Below are 26,042 nucleotides of genomic sequence, written 5' to 3'. Positions count from 1 at the left end.
GCTTAAGTTTGAAGTTTTTTTTTGGAGAACTAACTTAAAATTTCAAATATAAGTTTTACAAAATTCAAAATAGAATGTTCTTTTGGAGAGTTCTAAATTCGATTACTTAGAAAACGAGGGGCAATGATAAATCTTTGGGGTTAAATTGAAAATATGATGGCAATACAAGGATATCAACGTAAATAAATAGATAAAAGCAAAGAGATTTTTGGTTATAGCAAAAAAGGGAAAAACGAATTATGAGAAGAAAAGGAAAATGTTACCAGAAAAGATCAATCCATTGGTACGGACAAATTGCGGGGTCCACTTTCATCCACCAATGCCCTTTCGTTTTTCTCTACCTCGTATTTTTTACCTCACGTGATATTCGTACGCGTGTGTTCTTACTCCTTGCTCCGTTCGTTGAGTGCTTCACACTCGCTCAGACCCGGGACGCTGTTTAGTTTCTGACTACAATGCTGGAGCCAACTATACATTTGGTATTGTAATAAGAGTGGATTGTTAGATTCGTTTATTTTATATTTTTTTGTGACAAAAATCGTCATTCTTGACATCACCTCCATCATTTTTTATTCTTAAAATACGAAAATCAGTTACTTCATGACTTTTTGTAGAGAAGCCTCCACAAAAATCAGTATGAAAATATAATCATTTTGTTTTGTTTTTAATAAAGAAAACAAATAAGTGAAAAATACAGAAAAAGAGAGAAAGATGAAGGAGAAGGACTTGCGTCGGAAAGGGAAACATACAATTTTATTTCGTGTATATGTTGGGTCCAGAGGAAAGACCGTGATCCCACAAGGTTTTGAATCAAAATCTGAGGTTGCCATGTCACCACCCACTTTGCGAATTTACCGCTGAGTTTATTACAAAGTCATTGTAATGACTACAAATAGTTTAAAAGTAAATAATATGTTTAACCAAAACGAACACAAAACATTTATACATGATATATATTGAGGCATGATATAAATGTAACAAACCAAAATCAGTTAAACATGCAGTAGTATCTTTAACCTAAGCTTTTTACACTTAGACACGTTGTCCATATTTTGAGTGGGATGCAATAACAAACATTCCAATAATGGTTTTCGTTGAACATGTTGCTTTCCTCAAGTGGAAACTACTTCTCTTCTCTCTCCATGTCCCTTTATCTCTTTTTTTTTTTTTGGTCAAAGATGTCCCTTTATCTCTCTCTCACTATATTTATACACAAACCCACATACGATATTATTAGCATATAGAAGCTTGATTTGTTAGAGACGTGATATGTCTGTCTGTGATACATAACATCTCACTGCACAACATGTATGTATACTTTGTATTTATATATGCGTTTGTATGTGAATAATAATTAAAGCCCACGGCCCACTTTACAGAGAGATACTCTGTCTCTTATATCTCTTTCCAAATAAAATAAAATAGGCCCACAAAACTATTTATTATTTCCAATCACCCCATGAAATTTCATTTTAACTGCAATCCAAATTGTATCCAAATAAAAAGATAACTATTTTACTTCATCTGATGTTATTAGACCTTTATACTCCCTCGATATGCGACATATACGATATGACAAAATTGTACTCAAAGAGCTGTTATTATTGAATGTACGTTTAATTAAAGGTACAAATACAATAGATACACCACAGGAGATCATTTCTACAATTTATATAGACTTATTTGATATCAGCAAACAAATACATACTTGTACTTCCTGTTTCCATATAAAATAAATACAAATTACACTCCCACTAGCCACGAAGATGTCACATGCGGATGTTAATATGCCTAGTACATTAACCATGTCATATTTAAAAGAATCAATGCCTATATCTACCTCAATCTACTTGCCTATATGTTGACACAGTTTGTACGAGTAAGAATAAAGTAGATTTCTTAATATATCTTTTGAATTTCATATTAAACGTGTAATTGGATTATTTCGAAAGTATGTCTATGTCATAAACTGAATGGACAATTTCAGGTACATGAACTAGAATGTCGACACGTAGAGAGTACCACGTATAATATCTTCAATTTAAATGCAAATCAAATCTGTGGATCTTGTTTGATAATGGGCAAAATATCTTGAATACTATAATCATATGTCATTGAGATAACATGGTATCAAATACAACGTTATTAATTATTTAGGAGATAAGGATTTACAGCTAAGCTGATATCCAAAGGTTCCCGCATATATCATTAAAAATATAATATTGGAATCGCAATCAAGTCCGAGATTAGCGAACGTGGAAAACATCGGACGGTATCGATAGAATCTCGATTTGTGAGGTTGTCCAAATCTTGATAGGCTTCCAACGAACCTTAAGTAGGATCCGTTTTTAAACTGCTTACGTGGTAGTTTATTACTCGTTCAATGTGGGGGCCATGTGAGCGAGCTGCCGAGCTGATAGTTGATTGATTCTCCTCGATGTCTCGTGTCTTCACGAGCATTTTTTTTCCTTCTCTTCTAGACAATTGGATTCGACTCATGAAGTAAATAACATAGGGATGAAATATATCACTACCCAAAAAAAGTTTAAACGAAACTGCAATAGAAGAAACAATTCAAAGTAAAAGAATGTTGAAGTTTCAAATCACAATACTTTGTTTTTTCTGATGAATTTCCAGCTCAACCCGGCCAAATTCATTCATCAATACTGTTTCATTAGCTGAAGGTTACTACTTTATGATGTAATATGTGTTTGTTCTCTTGTTGCCTAAGTGCCTAGCGACAAAACTGATTAGTGATAGCAAAGCCAATGAATGTAATCTAAAATAACTAGGAACATATGTAGAGTACTTGAATGATGATGCTACGTGTGTTAATAAAAGAAGAGGCAGTGGAATATAAATAATAAGTGAAGGGTAAATCACCGGATAGGTTGGGGACAAATCAAGACTTAGGGTTAAATTATTGAGTCGGAGGAAAAAAAATCTAAAGGAGACGACAAAAAAAAGGGACAAAGGGAAAACACGTTAATGTACAAATATAGTAAGGAGCAGGGACTTAGGTACGATGTCCATACGTTTTGCGGTCCAAAGACTTTCCATTTTTGTAAATCTTTGAAATTAACCCCACTTGGTTTCCCAAACATCCTTCGACACCGACGACACGCACACAATTTATTTCCTTTAATTATGTTTTGATTTTATCTCTTGTTTTTGATACTATCTCGAAACCACACCAAAATGTTAGAACGGTCCCATTTGCAATAATTCACGGTACTTAATGGAGGGACCAATACCTTTTCAAGTTTTCATCAATATAGGAATCATTTCCTTTTTCACTTTTTAATTTGCTTTTAATTTGTTTCGATGTTCCACACAAATAACTAAATTACATGATGGACGATGGGTCAGGCCTTACTGAGGCATGAAGTACGATTCTTTCGTTTTAAGCCCGAAGAAAATATCTCATTAAGGGTGGTTGGCGAAAAACATGTTAAACGACAAGTTTTAGAGACAACAATTTGCTGAATTTCGCTAAAGTAGTATATTTTATATTTTTCTTCAGTCTAATGGTAACTAATCTAATGATTACAAACAAAGTTTTTGCAGCCATAAACTAAAAAAGTAGGCAAAATAATTCTGCATTCATTGTCTGGGCATCAAAATGTTTCGTGTAACATGTTAGTTATGTGATATTAATCAAATACATTTTAGTCAACCATGGTGAGCTGCAGATCTGAGATTCGATTGTTTCTGAAGTTGTTTTGGGTTTGATCCTAGAGTTAGGTTTGAATGTTGTACAAGTAACTAAGCACACAAAGCTGTATATATTTGAATGTTTCTGTAGCCGAGAAGTGGAGTGTTCATGATAAAGAAGGAAGACTTGCGCGTGGCTAAACCTATCACCTATCACCACTGTGGATGAAGGAAAATGTTTTGATACTCTCTAAACTCCATCAGGGTTGCGTGAAATAGTCGAGCCGTTTTCAACCTATGGATATCTTTTTTTTTTCCCTTCTCTACAGCTCTAGAAATCCTTGTGGAGAATAGAGTCACATGGTCTCCTGTGATAGATAAAGACTGGAATTGGATTAGTATCCACTTATGTATTCATGGAGGTTAACTTTCGAATATGTCGGTTTGGTTGGATGCTTATTGAGGGAATCTTAATTTGTTGCTGCAGGTTGGGCTTGTTTCAGGTTATGATTTATTGGCTTTGGACTGGTAAATGGGCCAGCTAATACCATTTGGTGTATTTGGTTACCTTTATTTTGAAGATATTCTTCCCTTTGAATTGTAGAGAAAAAAAGCTACTTGCTCACATGGTAGTATAAAGCCTGAAACTTCAATGTTATGATGATTACCTTGTGTCTCATTCGTTACGAGATAGCACGCTCAAATGTGAAATGAACAAAAAGCTTCTTCTCTCACCCCTGGAATGTTATTTGCTGCCCTTTTTTGCTTATCTAATAGGTAGTGGAAGAACAGAGAATTCCATGTTCCCTGAGGTTGACAGCAATTGGTAAGTATGTGGCCCTCTTTTTTCCTATTAACAATTTTTTACCTGAATGCTTTTCAAAACAGTCAAATTCATTTTTTTGTCCTCAGTGGTCTCGTTGGCCCGATTCAGATTATCAGCAGTAAATAGTGTGAAGTGAACTTTACTAAGAAAGTTGTTTTGTCTGACGCAATTTACCATGTATAATTGCATTCACTTGAGTTCCCTCAACAAACTTGTGTTCATGTTACAAGTTTTGCATGATAAACGTTCTCAAGTGATTCGTTTGTAAATCTCTTTTGTTTTCATATCTCTTGACCTTGTATCATACAAATATATTGATCCGATACGAACACTTGCAGTGGCAAAGCTACTAAGCAAAACCAATGGAAGCTTGTTGGCGATATGATGACAATCATGACACTAACTCCAGTTGTTGTTGAGGAAAACACCAACCTCGAAGATGCTGCTAAGTTATTGTCTTTACCTTTATCTTCACTGCCGTCATTTTTTTTTTCCTTATCCAGATTTCACATTCTTCTCTAACTTAATCTTCTTTTTCTGTTTCCCACTAGAATATCGCAGGCTCCCTATGGTAGATTCGGATGGCAAATTGGTACGTGAGATTTAACATCTACCCGTCTCAGTCTCAGAGTTGAGTTGAATCACATCATCTTTCGCATCATTTATCCTTTTTATATTTTCTGTGAAAAAGTCGGTATTATCTCAAGATGAAACGTGGTTAGAGGAGCTAGCACTTCATATAAAGTGCACTGGTGATAGAAACACTTGAAAAAGATATGAACCAAACCAAGAAAAAGGCTTGTAGAAATCAACAATGATCAAACATTAAAGAGAATAAGCGTGAGAAACCAAGTATTCAACATTGTACCTCGTATTAGAATTATATAGATATGTAACTTATGTTACAAGAGTTCCGTATCTAAGTGAAGCCTATAGTGAACTCTAGAAGCATCAAAGATCCTATCCCCGCTTTTGTTTGACTCTGGTAAGTGGTAAGTACACTCCTTACTTTCTTTCTTTTTTTCTACAGAATCAGCTTCTCATTTGTTTGATGGGTTAGGTTATTGACCAGATGCTTTGGGTATTTGATTCTCATCCAATTATGCTTTTGAAATTTTGTTTTATAAAAATATTCAAACCACTTTCTACATTTGGTTAACCACCAAAGTAACAACCGTTATAAGGATTATTCGTTTTCAGTACAATCGTATCGGTGATTATTCGTTTTCAGTTGCGCAACATTTTCAAAGTTTGGAATTTTATTTTTACTTGATTGCTGTAGATTTAGTTATAATAAGAGTTCATGATGTGAAAAAAGGGTTTCATGATGTGCCCAATTAATTACAAAAAGAATATAATAAGTTGCAAAAGAAAAGGAGTTAGTTGCAAGGTCATGCTCATCATTAGCTGGCTAAGGAAACTGCAAAAAAATCAAGCTTTTGTTGTGTCTATCTTATATAAAAGGACAAAACACCGTTGGATCTGAATTTTCACTGATTTTAGAAGACAAACTAATAATTATAAAGGATTACGAACTAGAAAGTTGGTCGGGTTCACGTCTTGGCTCTCATAGAGAAAGAAAAATACACGTTCCTGGGCAGTCTTTTCATAACAAGACTATTAACAAGAAACGAGCAAGTTTTTTTTTTTTTTTGATCAAAAACGAGCAAGTTTTTGAAATGGGTTTTTGCTGTATTCACCCAAAAAAAAAAAAAAAGATTATAGGGCAAAAAGTTAAAAATTCCAAATCCAAAATGACTTTAGTAGTTACGATAATGGAGATAGACATACCTTTAGTTGTTAAGATCGGACAAGTTACAAGAAGACCCACTTACCGTATTTGTTCTGTAGGACACTCTTTGTCTGCTCCTTCTCTCAACCCCGAACACTCACTTCTATTTCCTAAGTCTCCTGCTTCTGCTTGCTATTCACTCGCCGCCGTGTTTCCATCCGCATTTTATACGGGATAAACTATACCTATACAATCCTCCAACTAATACTAAACTGTACAGTCTGTACTTGAGTTGAAACCAAACTGAGTTTTAATTCGTTTATTCTATATATGAGAAAACTAACTATCAAATTTATTCAAATAAAACATTATGAGAGAAGAATATGCTGTGCTCGAGAAGAAACCATCATACTAGTAATAGATGGTTCAATTTGTTTCATACAGTATATCTCAGGCATGCAACACTTTGATTCTGAGTACGATAATTAAAGTTTTAGAAAGATCGAATGAAAACTATTTTATGGAAAAAATATCATTACACTTTAGTACTACTAATCCACAAACTCAGGGTGGAGGTGCATGTTAGCAACCCCAGGCGCATCATAAAGATAAACATTCTTTAGACCTTCCTTGCTTCTACAAGGTTTTTTCTTGGTGGGAGGGAGAAAGATCCTAATCGTCATCAGAAGTTTCCGGGTTGGGTATTTTGTTCAAATCGACGGCTTCCCATGACCCGTTACACCTCTTAAACCCTTTCCTACTACTACACTCGTTGTGACCATCATTAAGACGATAATCACTATGATTAGCACTATGATCATCATCCACGTACTCATGACTTCCACGTTGTTGCTGATGATGGTGATGACGATTCCCTCCCGCAGCTTCTAACGCATCCACCTGAGCACCAACCTCAGCCGCTTTTCTCCTTATATACGCCGCCGACATATCCCCACCACCGTTTCCTCCCTCCACTGTAACGCCGGCTAAAAGCTCCGGGAAGTTAAGCCGAGCGGACGGACCTCGGAGATAGAACACCGCCGTGTCGTAAGCTCTAGCCGCCGCTTCAGGAGTAGAGTAAGAGCCAAGCCATATCCTCGACCGTTTATTAGGCTCTCTGATCTCCGCCACCCACTTCCCCCACTTCCTCATCCTTATCCCTTTATACGGTTTCTCTCTCTTCCTCGTCGCCCCCGCCGACGCAACCGTCGAAGTTGGAACAGCAGCCGCCACTTCCCTCGCTGTCTCCATATGGGTTTTCGCCGGAGAGTCCAAAAATCAACGTGAGAATAAACTTTTTCACCGATCTAAAGACTTATAATCAACGAGAAGCTTTAGAGAAGAAGAAGAAGATGTGAGTTTGACGGCGAAGCGATTACATGCGGAGGGAGATATGATGAACACGTGGGCCAAGAAGAGTAGAGGAACACGAAACCGCAAAGGAGGAGTTCAAAAGATCACCGACACTAATCTCTTAATAACTTTCGAATATATATCTTCCTTTTTTTCGTTTTTCTCTATATATTTTGATATTTTCTAAGACAGAGACAACAATCTCATCTTCCCTGACAATATATATAGAACAAAACTTAGCTTCACCCCCTAAGGTGAACCTCTACATTCACCCACCAATAGGAATTAGTTATTTGAGATTTGATATCTTTAAAAAAGGAAACCAACTAATAAAAATTTAATGAAATAAAATTATGTTTTTAGATAAATAAAAAATAGTAGCAATTATACAAAAATATAACTTTTTAATATTGATAAATCCGTCAGAAAATACTAAACCCTAAATACTAAACCCTAAACCTTAAATTCTAAATACTAAACCCTAAACCCTTGGGGAAAGCCTGAACCCTTGGGCAAATCTTATACCCTAAATCGTTAATCTTAAACCCTAAACCCGCAATCATAAACCATAATATTAAACCCTAAATTCTAAACACGAACTCCTAAACCCTAAACTCTTTGAAAATATTAAATCATAAACCTTTAATCTTAAACCATAAACCATTTTGGAATTTAGGATTTAGGGTTTATTATCAGGGGTTATGATTTAGGGTTTAGAAATTAGGATTTAGTTTATAATTTAAGGTTTGGTTTAAATTTAAGGGTTTAGGGTATAGGATTTGCCCAAGGGTTCAAACTTTTCCCAAGGGTTTAGTATTTAGAATTTAAGGTTTAGGGTTTAGTATTTAGGGTTTAGGGTTTAGTATTTTCTGACGGATTTATTAATATTAAAAAGTTATATTTTTTTGATAATTGCTACTATTTTTTATTTATCTAAAAACATAATTTTATTTCATTAAATTCTTATTAGTTGGTTTCCTTTTTTAAGAGATATCAAATCTCAATTAACTAATTTCTATTGGTGGGTGAATGTAGAGATTCACCTTAGGGGGTGAAGCTAAGTTTTATTCATATATATACGCATTTAGATAAAATAGTATTTATTACTCTCTTGTCTTTATTGTTTGGACGGAACTAAAATATTTGCGTTAAATTAATACGCTCATGCACCTTGTTTTAAATAAAGCTCGTCGGCTCTTTTCATTGGATGTTTATAAACATTAATTTCCACAGCGTAACTATACAATAAAAGGATTTGAAGTAAATTTTTCTTGTCGACGATTTGAATTAAATTAAGATTGAACATACCTCATTTCACAATTAGTTTTGTCACAGAATACACGTCTAGTTTGCTTTAAATTTACAATTTTCGTATGCTATATATAGTGTGAAACTCTGATTTGATTAACAGCATTAAATTCGATTTTCTCGATCGCTCTAAAATAAAACATGCTTCACGTCGATTCCAAGTGCAAATCCATGATATACCGATCTCGTTCATGAGAGATGCATGTTTCATCTGCATTATTTTACGTAGATATTTTGAACATGTGTGAAAATGTTCAGTATCTCAGGCTCATCTACGATTGAATTGGTTTTAACTTCTCTCGTCAACAACTGTTCAGTTTTTTCTAATTAACTTTACATTACACTCGACTACGTAGTTGAAATTGTCAAATCGTCAATAAATTGAAAACCCCTTAACCAATAAAAGTAAACTGGTTCACCCCCTGGCATTAGTCGGAAGGTATTCCAAACTCGGGTTAGGCAGTGTGGTAGCCAGTCCACTCTGTAGTACTAAGTGCGTTCTTCCCGGGGCCGATCGGATCAGCCGATAGGGTTTATCAAATAAAAGTAAACTGAAAATAAAAGTAAACAGAGGATATTTATGATTGCATGTAATAGGAATAGTATTAGCGTAGGGAAGTCGGTCGCTGTTGTGGAATTTGGGAAACGAGAATAATTGGGTTTATTTTGAATTTGTATAGGTTTTAAAATTCTTCAATATGTTCAAGCATTAACACAATTATTTTACCTTACTTAATGCTTTGTTGCACTAAGCCATTAAATAGGGAAGGGGACGGTAACGACACGCGTGTCTCCTTCTGTTCTGGGGACAAGTTAGTGGGATTCCTGAGGTGCTTTGTTTTGTTTTTTTGTTTTTGTTTCTTGTTTTTTTTACATCTTACTAATAGTTGTTTTTTTATTTTTAATTTCACTATTTATGTAAAAATATAGTGTAAATTTTATAAGATTTATCTACAATTGTAAATAATCAAATGAATTTTCTATAATAGTTAATAGAATTTCTACCACACACACATCCTTGTTTTACTATTTTTTTTCTATTTTTAGTGTGGTTGTGATTAAATAGCCAACTCCGTGTGGTTAACCTTTTTTTTTTTTTGGTCAAAAGTTGTTGATTTAAAACTAAAATCTGTTTCATACAGCAAGCAATAAACAAAAGGAAGCTAAAGCGTTCTTTGCTAACCCGTCAGCCACAAAGTTATCCGCACGGGGAATTAAAACAAAAGATAGAGTTGAGAAGAGAAGAATGAGGTGACTGATATCGCATAACAGTCCCGCTATCTCGTTCAGAACTTCCCCTGATCGCAGGGCAGAGATGAGGACACTTGAGTCCGACATGATTTGGAGGCGTGAGAAACCCTCCGATGAAGCTACTTGCAAAGCTTCCCTAACAGCCAGTGTCTCAGCAACTAGAGCAGAGCCGACATAACCTCGAGAGGCAGCACCTTTGATCTCCAAATGGCGCTCTTTGTCCTTCAGCTTTGTGTCAATGTAGTGCGGTGTAGCATCGAGAATGTTGAGAGCCACATCCCCTTTCCAAAACAGCACCAAGCCTCCGCTGAGTCCTATCGGTGGGACAGTGATGTGGTGCTCGTAGCCTAAGAATTTGAGCTCTGAAAGTACAAAATCATCTTGATTTTTAGTCTCCATAAGAAAGAGTATATCCGGGTTCAGAGACTTTTTAATCTCCCGGATCCTTGGAACTGTCAATTCACCTCCCAATCCTTGACAGTTCCAGCAGACAAGAGCTAAGGAATCGGGTTTCGCGGACCCCGAAAATCCGCTCGTTTCCTTGTCGCAGGGACATGAACCAGTGTTGGAGGGTCTTGAGCCTGAGCGCCAGGTATATTTTCATCCAACATGCGTTCCACACACAGTTTCTTCCGAGGCGGGTTGGTGGATCGCGATGTCATCTGTTTAGATAGTCGAGTGCTTTGCAAGGGGCTTCTGTTAACTTTTGCTCTAGTAGTTTTCTTTCCCTTAGCTGCTGATGGTGCCGCTGCTTTCTTTTTTGCCGCAGTTTTTGGTGTAGCTTTCCTTTTAACCGCCGACGCCTTTGGTGCTTTAGCAGAGCTGGGCCCAGCAGGAGTTCCTATTCTCAGAGACGCTCTCCTTCTCTGATCCGATCCTTGAGCTTCACCAGGAGAAGGATAGGCGTTCTTGCTTCCTGAGCTGACTTCATTCAGCTTGTTACGCAAATCCTCTGGTTCGTAGTTTACCTCCACATCCTGAAGCCTAGCTAGGAGCGAGCTTGAGAGCCCACCTGAACGTTGTTCCTGCTGTGGGGGCTCTATTCTTTCTAGCGCAGACCTGCGTTCCAAAGAGCGACCAGAGTTCTCTGTTCTTTCCGGAATAACCGGTAAAATCCTCTCTTCTCTTTCAGGCATCGGGGGAGGAGTTCTGGAGGATTGAGAGTACTGGGTCCTGTCGCTGGAGGTACGACGGTTCCCTGTAGCATGAGTCGGAGAACGATCTCGCCTCTCTCTCCTATCAGAAGGATACCTCTGCTGCTGTCTTTGGTAATTTTCATTTGCTCTCCCTGACTGCCTTGCGTCGTGAGAGTATTGGTAACGAGATGCCTCATTATAATGGCGCCTATCAGAGTAAGCCAGCCTTGAGGTAGTTGACCGTTGCGAGACAGCTTGGTCTCCACGAGAGTGGCCGTCTGAGTTTCTTGAGAGAGAAGAGGAAACTCGGTGTTGGTCTTGGCGTCTTCTATGCTCCTCCAGGTTTCTGAGCGTGTTATGTTGGCTGATTCCCAAATCTTGGGTAGAAACCTTTGCTGAGGTTGGTTTGGTAGGGCAGTCGTCCACCTCATGGAAGAGGGAAAAGCAGAAGAAACAGTGCTTTTGGAGGTTCTCGTACTCCAGGTCCACTGTTAGAACGTCACCTGAAGGTAGCTCCACCGGGAGGTGCATTTCCAGATTCCTGAGGCAGTCCACATCTATGCGCAACCTGCCCTGTGGGACATCCTCATCGAGCCTAGGTCCCAGAGCTTTTGCAATGGCTTCCAATGATTCAAAAGTCCAGAAGTGGAGAGGCAGACCATGGATGTTAATCCAAAAGGGAGTACGCCTGGGGAACGAGGCTGAGATCACTGGTTCCCATCTCTGTAGGATAACCATCCATCTTTTGTAGTGGAAAGGAGCGCGCCTCATCACCGAGAGAAGCGCTTCCTCTGTTTCGAACTTTGCTTGGAACAAGTCGGGTCCAAGCGTCCTTCCTGTGATAGCAGTTTCGAGGTTCCAGAACTGGATGAGCCAGTCTAGCACCCACTGAGGTTTTTGTTTTGCGGGGTTCGTTACCCGGCCTAAGAGAGTGAGCTTGTTGTCTTCAATGAGTTCCGAGTTGTTGCTTTGTGGGATCCTCACTGGGGTTCGCTGACTTCGGGTTTGCTGGATTTGCTGGGTTTGAGAGGCGGATCTGTGAGATGAGGATCTTGATGCTCCAGCCACCCATTTTCCTTTTTCGGATCTAGTGTAACGATTTGACATCTTGATGCGTTAGTAGTTGTGCTGTAGTTTCCAATATCTTTAATTTCCAGTACTGGTCCTCAGAGGCGAGGTAAAGAGCTTCAAAGACTTCAGATTTTTGAATTTTTGTCACCAGAGAAGTGTAGATCTACTGCAATCCATCCACCCATCTTTAACTTTGCCACCGTAGAAAGAAAGCCCATTCAAAACCGGAGCGGTCGGTGCCTAATTTTTCTTGCCAGAAAAAATTATGCGGCGGTTGTCGGAGCCGATTACGGTGGAGTCGGGGAAAAGAGCGGAGGAGATCTGTTAACACTGGTGGAAAAAGTCTGCCTTGGTCTTTGTGCCTGAGAGAGAACTTGATAGCGCGTGCATCTCATTCGTCCGTGTCTATTCCGTGTGGTTAACCTTAAAGTGTAATTTTTTTTCTTGAAGTGTAAATTAGTTCAACTGAAAATGTCGCAATCTTAATTCCAATTGTGAGCATTATCTAAATTATTGCAAACAACAAATGTCATTAGTCACACTAAACTCTACGAAGCTTTGTTATAAGAATAGAATATTTTAAGCATCCAAATAAAAAAGTTTTAGTCGGTGGTCGGTGGACATTGTATGGCGTTTGGGAATAGACGTTCCACCCACGCAATAGCGAGTGATATACTTTGTTATAGTATAGTACCCTTCTAAATATCTTTATTTTTCGATGGATTTAAGGCCACAATTATAGCTGAGTCCATCTTTTTGCACTTCACCAAATATTTGAAATGGAAACTAATTATTTAGAGACGGTGAAAGTGCCTTTGGAGTCAAATGCTTGAGCCAAACCACACATCAACAATAGTTAATATGTACGCCTGAATATTATAGCATCAAACCAATCAAAAATATTATACAGTCAGTTTCATATTATTGAAAACTTGAATGCGGTTGAACAAAAAAAAACTTGAATGCGTTGTAGATCGGCTGTTCTATTGGAACCATGTGTGTTTGTGTGTTATTTATCTATTTATATTTCGCCAAAGGCTATTATTTCTAAATCTGAGACTGTAAACATGTTGAGTTTTCTCAATTTTTAGTTATTTTACAGTAAAATTTCCTCTGAATAATATTGTAATTCTTTAGTCAACAAGGCAGCAAAAGCGTTTTTATGTGTGACTATGTGAGTATGTCATAAATAGCTTTGCTTCTTGTCCAGAAAATCCAAGTAATTCATGCGTATTTTTTTCCAATAAAAGACGTACGCGTAGGTCCACATAGTACGTAAATATTATGTGACCGACACCGAGGGACAAAGGCAAATCATAATGGTTTTAGAGGGTCATATAAGATCGGTATCTGAGCGGAACTTTTTTTTCTTTCAAATCCCATCTTATTATATCTAGCATTTACAAATTTTACATGAAATCTAAACTTATTAAATTAGTCATCTGTTTATGTTTACCAAATACCAATTTTTAAAAATATGAATTTTGTCAATAAAGTCTATCAAATATGATTTGATTGAGTTTTGATGAACAATGATCAAAATACCACTTCTACAATGGTATTCGAAACTTTTTTAGATAAAATATTACTTCATATTTTTTTAGTTGACCAAAAAGAAAAAGATCACTTCATATTTTTTTAAAAAAGTAAAACAAACAGTATGAAATGAAAAAAATATCTGAAAATCTGTTTTATTTTATTTATTTATATATTTAATAAAATGATTAAAAGATCAAATTATAGTAATTAAATATATTATTTAAATTAATATTTAATATTTTAATTTTTATCCAAAAACTCTGAAATTTCTTTAAAAATCATAAAATTTGTAACAGATCCTTTTATTGTTTACTTGAATATCGGATTTTCTTGGATTACTAGAATATTGATTTCCCTCAAATCATTGATTTAGAAAACCCCTTGGATATAAACCATTATCTACATCACCAGAACATACCTGTGCTAGTATTATTCCATAAGCGTGGCCAACAGTGTCCAAAAACATTTTATAACGGAACATTTTTGGTAGAAAACTATTAGTTTAACAAAAAGTTTTCAGATATTTCATGTATATACATAGCATTTTACAATCTAGTGACAGACGAAACTTCAATTAAGATAATTAAACAATGCATCTCTAAGCTTATGACAACATAAGACGAAACTTCAATTAAGATAACTAAACAATGCATCTCTAAGCTTATGAACTACTTACATTTGATATTATTGTTCTTGTATACTTCACTTCTTCGTTTACTTATTTAATATTTTTATTTATTATTCCTTCTGGCTCAAACTGAAATTTTTGATTTACAGAAATTAATATTATATTATGTATTTATTGAGATTCCTATGGTATTTCAACTTCACTCCTGTATAATTAATTTATGATTAGTATAAGACATGGTTCGGCCAAAAATTAGATAAACAACATTACACAAAGTGTATTCTCACTACAACGCACAATTTACACACTTATAATTACATGTTTTATAATCTGCCACTTATTATTATTTATTGCCAAAAAAGAGATGATGTATTATGTCTGATGACTCTTTTGGCATTTTCTTCTTATTTTCACTCGTTTTTTATGTTTTTATTGATTTATAATTCTCCTATTTCTAAGGACCAATCATATCAAATACAACACATACTTTAAACATTTTGTGTGTTTGATTAGTTTGTTAATTATAAATGCAGATTTATAGCTATATTAATATGTTATATAGCTTATATGAATACTTTTGTAGAAATATTAATACCCGAGTGCTTCTGCAAATATTCATTCAATAATTAATGTACTACACCAAAATATATTACTAATAGCTCGAATACAAAATAATTTACATAACATTTTTTTTACTTAATAGAATAATAGTATAGCTAAAGTCCATGCTTGACAATTGCCTTTAACTGCTCAAAGTCATCCGGATTTAACCTGTATATCCTTGTTAAGCTAAAATTCTAATGTCTTCATCTACAACATTTACTAAGATTATGACATTTCTATAGTTTACTATATATTTTCTTCTTTTATAATTAACTATATCGACATCATATTATCATTTTCTTTTAGTTTGGATGCTAGTGAATAGTCAACATTTGCTTTCATATCATAATTCTTGCCAGAATCAAGCGTATTTCTTATAATAATAATGCAGTGGGGATTAGCTGTGAATTGGTTGGTTCATGAACATGCTCGTTATCCAAAATTCAGAACTTTATGTAATTTTTTGAGAGGGCATATACAACAGAAGCAAACTATTGATAGACCACAAACATATATAGTTTACCGTACTATTGATCTTTCACAATTCGTCGTATTAAACCATGATATTTCATTATAGACGTAGACAGCGGATCCATAAATTCACAACAATGTATTTAGAAAGTTAAAAGGACACTTGCGTCTTTTCTCTCGATTGGGGTTCATTTTATATATGGAATAAGCGTATGCCTACACATACACATGTATGGTTAAGCAATTTGCCTCGGATTGTTACAAAAAAAAAAAAAAAAAAAATTGCCTCTGATTTTTTTTTGACGAATTTTTCACGGTTTTCTAGATGAACATAATGATTATAGTGATAATTTATTTTACGAAACGTGATGTTATGACCCCAAAAGCTTGCAAGTATTCCAGTCAAGGCAAATGCATTTATGTGGTTTGAAAATATATTTAAATGCGATCAGTTTTATTATGTAGATATGCGTCGATCGCAATATACGTTATTGCGTAGAAAAAGTGAAATCTTACAATTCCATACACTGCTTCTAGGGGTGTCTCTACAATGATCGTTATCATTGTTAATTAGTTTGCATTTTTAGTTATAACTCATAGTACTATAGAGAGTAATTTTGCAATGGTGTATTCAGTCAAAAAAATTGTAATGATGTAATCAATGTAGAAACAAAAAGCCGATTTATGTACAGTCCGTTCTTTCAGGATTTGTAACTGTAATAATTTTGCCTCGAAGGTCAAAGGACACATGTGAAAATTAATAAGACTCGTGAGCTAGTGCCGAGGGAGATGTAGCTGCATTTGTCAAAATCGTAGGTAAAGTACATTTATATTATCCAAAATCTGGTTATTCGGCGCTTCACTACTTGACTTATTACATGCGACAACGTAACTGCATTATTGAAATTCAATTATTGACTTGTTTATACACCTGCATCGTATTTCTATGAATATAAAAACACAATACCATCTCTAACTTGATTTTTAAAACAAGTTTATCTTTATGTCCCTTCTTAAACATATGGTAAAATTATCCTTTGTTGAAGTAATAACAACTTTACGATGGCGAAAAACAGTCTTGATCTGGTATCAAGAAGCCAAAGGCACACAAACTTTGATAGTTGATACCACACACATTCTCTGATACACTCGTCGATATAAATTAAAAGGTATGAAAATTTATAGAATAACGAATAACAGAAGAAAAACACGGAAAAATAGAAGATTGACACAAGAAATTATTTACCCAAAATTTATCTAGAATGTTTAAGTTTTTGGAGCCTAAATTAGAAAGGAATTCACTATAATCTTAAAACAAAAATATTGAATTTCTCTCTCACACAACCAAAGCTTACAAACCAAGTTAGATTTTTTTGGATAAGGAAAGAGGAGACACACGAGCTCTTCTCATATATAGTATAAATCAATTACATTAACTTAGTTGGATTAGAGCATCCGCCTCTTTCCATAAATCTATTAAAAAATATTTCAAAATATTGCAAATTCCATAATTTTCAAGATCATATCAACTTCCATATCGTCATAAAAGTGATATTTCATTTTTCTGATACGACGTTTTTGTCTTAATTTAATTTATTCGATCTTATTTGATTTTCATCACCAAGTCTTGGCGCAGTCTCTGATGGATTGTCCAACGTAGTCTTTAACGAATCCCAAAAGATCATATTTTGATCCCGCAAGTTTTTGCATTTTTGAAAAAGTTCGAGTTAACTTTAGTCTGGTTTTTATAAACTCAACGTTCTTAATCGATAATATATCTGAAACTTAAATGTGGAGTGTTTCATAAAACTGCATAACAAATCAGTTTTATTGCTAGAAAACATCAATACTTTAGACCAAAAAGTAATAATAATATCAATAGTGTTATAGATTTTCTTTTTCTGATCAAAATCAATAATGTTATAGATTATTATTAACTAACTCTGCAATCTTAGGCAAATCTATTATACATGCTGGGCCAATAACAACAAATGGAAAAGTTAATAGGCCTATCATGGATCAATAGAAAGTATTCATATTTATATGAGTTGAAAATATTTGCATATATCAACATTATTTAGCCAGCTCTATAGTCTTGGATAAATATATTATACATGTTGGTCCAATATGAACAACCTGAGAATGTTAGTAGGCCCACCATGGATCATATTTTCTCTACTGTAATCATATCTTTCGATAACAAATCTGGCCCAGTCAAATTAAAGGATGTGTTTTAGTTACAGATTTAGCATATTATGACTAGAATTATATATATAATATATTTTTTAAATGAGTAGCAGTAGCACGGCACTTAGCTTTAATACTCTGTATTACCGTTGCTATTGTATTATTATCCGAATTCAAAACGGGATCAACTGTAGTCGTTATTTAAAGAAAAGAAATTAAAAATTTACTCTTATTAACATGTCGTCTACCTAATCCAAACCAAGCCTAGAGAGTAGAGGAGCAACGGTGACCCAGAGTTGTCATGTTTATGCTTTGTGTGCAAGTGAAAACGAAGAGATATCAATCCAAACCCCCCCCCCCCCCCCCCCCCCCCCCCCCCACCAAACCGGTATATTCATGCCTTAACACACACTCAAACAAACCGAGATCAATTTCCAAACTTGTGTGCAACTGACTGACTCTTGTTTTCCCCCACCAAACATGGTTCGTATGTCATTATCATGGGCCTTTCCCAACGGCCCATCAAAAACCGTAATCAATCATTTGATTAAATTTTTACCAAATTCGTATATATTCCTCAGTAATCACTTTTTAATGGGTCATTAAAAGCAGGCATTTAATAGTGTTTTAAAACCAGAAAAATCATAAACAGACCCTAATTTTACTCAATTAGACGGAGAAATGAAAGTTTTAACCACCCAGTAGGAACACGACACGTGTCGAACGTTGTCGTTTACCTCTGCTTTTTCCATAGAGTTGTTTCTTCGATGGCGTTGCATCGAAGCGTAATGAGAGATGGTGGGGGAGCAAAGAAAGCGATAATCGAACTGATTCTCAAAGTCGTGACCTTCAAGTAATCTTAACTAGATCTTTTCATAAGAAGAAGCTAAAGCTAAAGTCGAAGTAGAAAGAAGGAAGTCAACGACGATGAAGCTCTCCGCTCTGCATCAGAGCTACTTAAACCGCCGCAACAACAACAGCTTCAGATCTCCGTTAGATTCCTCCGTAGACGCCTCCGGGAAGTCACTCCTCGCCGTCTTCTGGCTCATCCTCCACTGCCTCTGCTGCTTGATTAGCTTACTCCTCGGCTTCAGATTCTCCAGATTAGTCTTCTTCTTCCTCATCTCCACTCCCTCCAATAACAACCTCTTCTCCTCTCCTCCCTTCCGCCCCGACTTGCCACCGCCACGATCTAACTCCACGGCGACTGCGACGGAGGTGAAGAGCTCGAGCTCGCGCGTGGTGGTGGGGAGACACGGGATCTTAATCAGGCCATGGCCGCATCCGGATCCGGTGGAGGTGATGAAGGCGCATCGGATCATCGAGAGGGTGCAGAAGGAGCAGAAGGCTGTGTTCGGAAGTAGCAGCGGCGCGAAGAGGACGGTGATCGCCGTGACGCCGACTTACGTCAGGACTTTCCAGAAGCTGCATCTGACGGGGGTGATGCATTCGCTGATGCTTGTGCCATACGACGTCGTTTGGATCGTTGTGGAAGCTGGTGGTGTGAGTAACGAGACGGCTTCGATTATCGCCAAGTCAGGTGTGAGGACGATTCACGTGGGGTTTGATCAGAGGATGCCTAATACTTGGGATGATCGTGCTAAACTTGAGGTCTTGATGCGACTTCAAGCTTTGAGGTATTAAAATCAATTGGTTACGGGATTATTATATTTAATCTATAATAATTATATGTTTGATGGGAACAGAGTTGTGAAGGAGGAGAAGCTTGATGGGGTAGTGATGTTTGCGGATGATAGTAACATGCATAGTATGGAGTTTTTCGATGAGATTCAGAATGTTAAGTGGTTTGGTGCTCTTCCGTTGGGATCTTAGCGCATTCCGGTAATGCTGAAGAGATGGTTATGATGTCGATGGATAAGAGAAGAAAGGTGGAGGAGGCGGAGGGAGAGGAAGAGAGGTCTTCTTCGTTGCCAGTTCAAGGTCCCGCGTGTAACGCGACGACGGATAAGTTGATTGGTTGGCATGTTTTCAACACGTTGCCTTACGCGGGGAAGAGTGCGGTTTACATAGACGATGTGGCTGCGGTTTTGCCGCAGAAGCTGGAGTGGTGTGGGTTTGTGTTGAACTCGAGGATGCTTTGGGATGACGCTGAGAGTAAGCCGGAGTGGGTTAAGGAGTTTGGTTTGTTGAATGAGAACGATGGTGTGGAGAGTCCTTTGTCTCTGTTGAACGATCCTTCCATGGTGGAGCCTCTTGGAAGCTGTGGAAGACAGGTTCTGCTCTGGTGGCTTCGCGTTGAAGCACGCGCTGATAGCAAGTTCCCTCCCGGGTAATGCCTCTTATGTTAATAGTGATTCTTGAAAAATCTTTAGATCTTACATTGAATGTGTGTGTAATATAATAGTGTTGTTTGTTAAGTCAGGACAGTCTAGATACTAAAAGGTTTTGTGTGTGTTTATGAGAAGATTGTCTTTGCTATCATCATGTTGTTTTAATCATTTTGAGGTTTGGTTCAATGAGTGCAGATGGATAATTGATCCTCCGTTAGAAATCACAGTGGCGGCTAAACGCACTCCATGGCCAGATGTTCCTCCCGAGCCACCTACTAAAAAGAAAGATCAAATGCCATTATCACAAGGCGACAATGTGGTGGTGATACCAAAGCACCAGCAGCAGCAACAACAACGTTCTAGCAAAGTCCGGAAACCGAAACGCAGAAGCAAGAGAAATAAACACGAACCTAAACCAACCGATACGACAACACAAGTTTCTTCTTCCACTAAACATCACCAAGAAAGAAACTGAGGAAGAATAGAGATGATTGACAAGAAGAAGATCCTTTCTACTATTTTATTATCATTCATTTGTTTGCCAAAGTGTTTTTTTTTTAGAGAAACGTCAGAAGAGATCATCTTATTCTCCTCCAGATACCGCAAATATTAAGAATCAACGGAGAAGAATCAAGAAGCAGGAATTATCAGATTTATGATGATGGAGCTCCCACAACAAAAGGGTATACGGGTTTTTCGGGGAATGAATGATGATCATTCGTTTATTTTCATTATCTTTTCTTTTCGGGTCTTATAAGAACTTATCTGTATTTTAGTAACAAAGGATTGCTTGTTTCAATGTTCTTGAAGTGACAACAAAAGGCTTTAAGAAACAAAAAAACTTTGGGTTGTATAGTTTTTTAATTTGCAAGCATATCTCTCGATCCATTTCTGTTTTATCACTCCCATTAATTCGAAGCCTCTGATTTATCTTATGTTTCTTCTATAAATCCATTCACTCTTTACAAGTTCGTTTCATAGAAATTAATTACTTTTTACTGTTCACAAGGAAATAATGTACGTATATACATATTTTTAAAAGTGTTGGAGATGGAGACATTGGAAAAGATACCTTCGGAGAAAGGAATTGTGAAGAAAGTAAGAGCATCTCCAACATTACTCTATAATTTACTTCAAAATTGAGAATGAAGTTAAAAATTGAGTGGAAAATGGAGGGATGATCAAAAAATAAAAGCATTATTCTATAAATGGAGTAATGCTTTTATTTTTTGGTCATCACTCTATTTCCAACTCTTTTCTCAATTTTGGAGTAAAATATGGAATGGGGTTGGAGATGCCCTAAATACAAAACAGAATCTCTTTTTTTTTTGTGAAATTAATAAGAGAACTGAAAGTTGAGACAAAGACTGCAAACAGATTCCATAACTGAAATAATGGAGGATTGGGCGGTTTTGTCAGAATAGCACATGTCTTCTTTAACCACTCCCCCTACCCCCACTTTATTAGATTTTTTTCTTAGTACACTTGCGCTCATAGCCTATAGCAGTGGCGGACCTAGAGGATCAAACATAAAAAATAGGTGTAAAAATATAAGACTCAAAATATAAAGATAAACAGGTTCAATATCCAAAACACCTATACTACAAAGAGAAAATCAAATTTATGGTGTGTCACTTGACCCACCTTTACATCAAATAGGTCCGCCTCTGGCCTATAGGTAATAGGTATGTACTTTGACCTCTATAAACAGGATCAAATTAGGATTTTTTATTACGTTATCAACATCTATCTCTTTGGATTAGGTTTTTAGATGTATTTTTGACTGTAACAATAAAAAAGTTTTTTAGATGATTTTTTGCTTCGCTTCTTTAATTTTTTTTTTAATTTTAGAGAGGAACACATGATGTTAACTAAATTCATTAGTGAACCAAAATTTAAGCAGGTGACTAGAGTAAACCAAACACATCTAATATGAATTTTGGCTTAACTACTTAATCAAACCGTAAAGAAGTGAAATTAACCAAAAATATCCTATTTGTATTTATATTTATATTTATATTTTTAACTAAATCAAACTTTATATTTATGCGATTTTAACATTCTTTTCTTTTGTTCATTTTCTTAAATGAAAACCAAACAGTCGGTGAAACTCCCATGCTTCGTAGCTTAGCTGCCCATACAAAATGATATCAAAACCAAATAGAATTATAAAACAGAAACGGTCGCCTTTAGTTGTACCATGTCAGAAATTCGAGCGAGGCACTTCGCACTTGTGTTTCTTAAACCTTATCAAAAGCCACCACTTCGGGTTGAAACTTGGTTAAAGACACCTCTTTGCCTCCCATTTCCTCCAATCACCATTTTTCTTGTAGAGAAAATGTTTACATAAAACATACTCCTATGAGAAAGGGTCAAATGCAACGGTCAGGATGGCGCACCGCCTCGTGACAAGAGGATCTGCCGTGAAATAGGAACATCACGTCCACCCATTCATTCAAGATTCTTCTATAGGAATCTTCAACTTTTTGTTAATATATCTATTGAAAATACATACAGAGAGCTCTATAGATATATTATATCATCAAGTATCAAATGTGAGCACACTTAACAGACGTCACCAACTATAAAAATCAGACTACACTTTTGAACCATAATGTAAATAGAGAAATAATTTCCTCATACAATATTTTTCCGGTTTTGATAAAAATAGATTATTTTCTACTGAAGAGAAAGATAGAAGTATAGCTTCTAGTAGTCTATACATGGAATGTATAAAAATGCTATTTCTAAAAGTGATCATGTTGTTTCTATATATATTAAGCAAATTTTCTCGATAGGTTTTCCCATACCTTATTTAAACCTTTTCTAGGTAGTTGCAACTTGCAAGTTGCAACTCTACCTCATATTCACTGTTTTCTAACTTTGTTCGTCCCATATATATTGATTATTGGAAATTGATTTAACGTAGATTCAGATATTCACAGACATCCATGCCTATTTATACGGCTCTCACACCATAATTGTCACAATGCATGTCTGTAGATTTAAGTTTACAACTTACTGAATACATATCTAACTATTAATCCAATTAGATTCGACATAAAGAAATTAAAAAAGATCGATGCAGCTATTTTGTAAAAAGTTGATCCTCAAGTGACATCACACTGCTTCGAATTACTGAAAGATTTATTGGTATTCATGTTCCCTTGTGTTTGGAACTGAAAAGGTCACTATTTGCGACTCTGGTGATATGTGGTTGGTAGCCAAAAAAACTAATGACGTTATACAGTCAAAAATAAACGGCTTACAAGATGGTTCTAACCGCTTGAAAATATATGTATCAGTATGACACACTCGCTGATATATAGAATTCAATATATCTTTTTTTTTTGTAACTGTGAATTCAATATATCTGAACGACAATAACTACATGAGTCGTAAGCCATGACACTTTTTGGATATATTTATGCGACACCCATCTCGAAAAGCAAAGAGAAATTACAGACGAATGGTTTGAACCCGGTAAATCTTTGAGTTTGAATTGTATTTAAGCATAGTACGATACTACAATGCTGTATTTAAGCATAGTACGATACTCAAAAAAAAAGTTGTATTTGAGTAAAACTATTTTATATTTTTTGGATCAGTGAATTGTATATTTTCTATTCGATCTGAATAAATTTATTATGTCTGCAGTTAATAAAATTATTATTTTAAAAATCAAAGATAAATATCTCGCGGTCTATTATTACACACATAATGTTTTTGAGTGGGAAATTGAAGATATTTTGTTTTAATTAATTTCATTCATCATATTTCGGCCGAAAAAAAAAATCCATTTGAAACGTCCACTATCTCGCATGCCCATTATTATCTTTTATCATAACAGAAAAGTTTACCAACTTGAAATATTAAAATACCCAAACTTTTGTTATAAATAGTTCCACATCTTATCCCACCAAAAATCAAGCCATACCAACTATCAAAACTAGAAACCCAACAAAACAAACATACAAGATGACTTCGTCACCAAAACTCCTCTCTTTACTTCTCTTGTACGTCTTCATTTCATTAGCCTCCGGTCATGAGTCCATCATCAATGACAACCATCTCAATCTTCCATCTGACGGCTCGTGGAGAACTGATGAAGAAGTGAAGTCCATCTACTTACAATGGTCCGCGGAGCACGGGAAAACCAACAACAACAACAACAACGGTATCATCAACCAACAAGATGAAAGATTCAATATTTTCAAAGACAACCTAAGATTCATCGAATTGCACAACGAGAACAACAAGAACGCCACTTACAAGCTCGGTCTCACCATATTCGCTGATCTCACTAACGATGAGTACCGGAGATTATACCTAGGGGCAAGAACAGAGCCCGCCCGCCGCATAGCTAAAAACAAGAACGTTAACAAGAAGTACTCAGCCGCAGTAAACAAGGAGGCGTTGCCGGAGACGGTTGATTGGAGACAGAAAGGAGCTGTTAATGCCATTAAAAACCAAGGAACTTGCGGTAATTACCAACTCTACTTTTTTTTTTAAATCTAAACGATATTTGAGTATTTAACGTCAATATTTTTTATTATTATTTTACACGTCAATATTTACACATGCTTCAGATATTATAATCTGTACAGGACCAATAATATATTTGTTTCGGCTATGTATTTACATGTGATACGGTTTAGTGTCAACTTTCTCTCCTAGGAGTAAACTTCCATGCCAATATATAGTTATTAACTTCATTTTAAATTTCACAAACGTAGATAAATTGCTAGCTTTTGTATTTTACAAGTGTTAGTATTTAATTTTAAAATAAACACACTTTTGCATGTAATACATGATGTTGTGTACTAAGTATTGATCTTTTTTTTTATATACTAAGTATTGATCTTAACATTTGTGTATTGTGTGTTGGTCGAAAACAGGAAGTTGTTGGGCGTTTTCGACAGCTGCAGTAGTAGAAGGTATAAACAAGATCGTAACAGGAGAACTCATATCTTTGTCCGAACAAGAACTTGTCGACTGCGACAAATCATACAACCAAGGCTGTAACGGCGGTCTAATGGATTATGCTTTTCAATTCATCATGAAAAGCGGTGGATTAAACACCGAGCAAGATTATCCTTACCGTGGATCCGATGGCAAATGCAACTCTTTACTGGTAAGGAAAAACAAAAACAGAGTAAACAGAGCATGTTTCTGTTTTTATTGTAAGGAACTGCGAAAAGTCTGATTCATTCGTGTTTGCAGAAGAATTCGAAAGTTGTAACTATCGATGGATACGAAGATGTTCCTACTAACGATGAAACCGCGTTGAAGAGAGCAGTTTCATACCAGCCTGTGAGTGTTGCTATTGACGCTGGTGGAAGAGTTTTCCAACATTACCAATCTGTAAGCAAACCGATCTTTAGTAAACCGTGGAGAGGGGGTTATTTCATACCGGTTTTTGGATTTTGAATACCGGTTTGGTTTTTCTTGGCAGGGGATCTTCACTGGAGAGTGTGGTACAGAAATGGATCACGCTGTGGTGGCGGTTGGTTATGGATCAGAGAACGGCGTTGACTACTGGATTGTAAGAAACTCTTGGGGTCAAAAATGGGGAGAGGATGGTTACATTAGGATAGAGAGAAACTTGGCATCGTCGAAATCCGGTAAGTGCGGGATTGCGATTGAAGCCTCGTATCCGGTTAAGTACAGCCCAAACCCGGTTCGTGGAATCAGCAGTGTTTGAAGTTAGCAAAAACAAACTCAATAATCAGAATTGGATTGTTTTATAAACTGAATTTAGTCTCATATTATTGTTTGTATGTAGAGAATTTCAAAAAAAATTGACCACCATAGGGATTTGATCTGTATACATCTCTATGTTTGGTCAAAATATAATATCATTCAAAGAATATTTGCTTTTATTTGATTATGTATTAAGAGAAATATAATAAAATGATATATTTTCTTTTTAAAAAAGATATATTTCTCAACAGCATTGTTTCTCTAGGACAAAAATGTACCAGTGTACAGT

The 26,042-nt window shown here is 36.0% G+C and overlaps 3 protein-coding genes across 3 annotated transcripts; 2 read left to right on the top strand and 1 right to left on the bottom strand.

Annotated features, from left to right (window-relative positions):
• Positions 1-6,601: 6,601 nt before the first annotated feature.
• On the bottom strand, positions 6,602-7,759 carry LOC130508338 (ethylene-responsive transcription factor RAP2-10-like). The gene has a single exon (XM_057003791.1). The coding sequence runs from the start codon at positions 7,461-7,463 to the stop codon at positions 6,885-6,887; it is 579 nt and encodes a 192-aa protein (XP_056859771.1). The 5' UTR covers positions 7,464-7,759; the 3' UTR covers positions 6,602-6,884.
• A 10,759-nt stretch (positions 7,760-18,518) lies between these two features.
• Positions 18,519-20,938, top strand: LOC130508337 (beta-1,4-xylosyltransferase IRX14-like). Its single transcript, XM_057003790.1, is given in 4 exon segments — positions 18,519-19,396; positions 19,466-19,572; positions 19,575-20,049; positions 20,246-20,938. Coding segments are annotated over 4 exon segments (1,572 nt in total). The 5' UTR covers positions 18,519-18,686; the 3' UTR covers positions 20,526-20,938.
• Positions 20,939-23,966: 3,028 nt separating this feature from the next.
• LOC130498634 (cysteine proteinase COT44-like) lies at positions 23,967-25,869 on the top strand. Its single transcript, XM_056992157.1, has 4 exons — positions 23,967-24,533; positions 24,949-25,184; positions 25,274-25,414; positions 25,506-25,869. Exons 1-4 carry the CDS (start codon positions 24,029-24,031, stop codon positions 25,752-25,754), a joined length of 1,131 nt encoding a protein of 376 aa, XP_056848137.1. The 5' UTR covers positions 23,967-24,028; the 3' UTR covers positions 25,755-25,869.
• Positions 25,870-26,042: the final 173 nt, after the last annotated feature.

The sequence above is a fragment of the Raphanus sativus genome, chromosome 2, assembly GCF_000801105.2.
Source record: "Raphanus sativus cultivar WK10039 chromosome 2, ASM80110v3, whole genome shotgun sequence".
Taxonomy (NCBI): Eukaryota; Viridiplantae; Streptophyta; class Magnoliopsida; order Brassicales; family Brassicaceae; genus Raphanus; species Raphanus sativus.
This window is presented reverse-complemented; position numbering and strand designations above follow the sequence as displayed.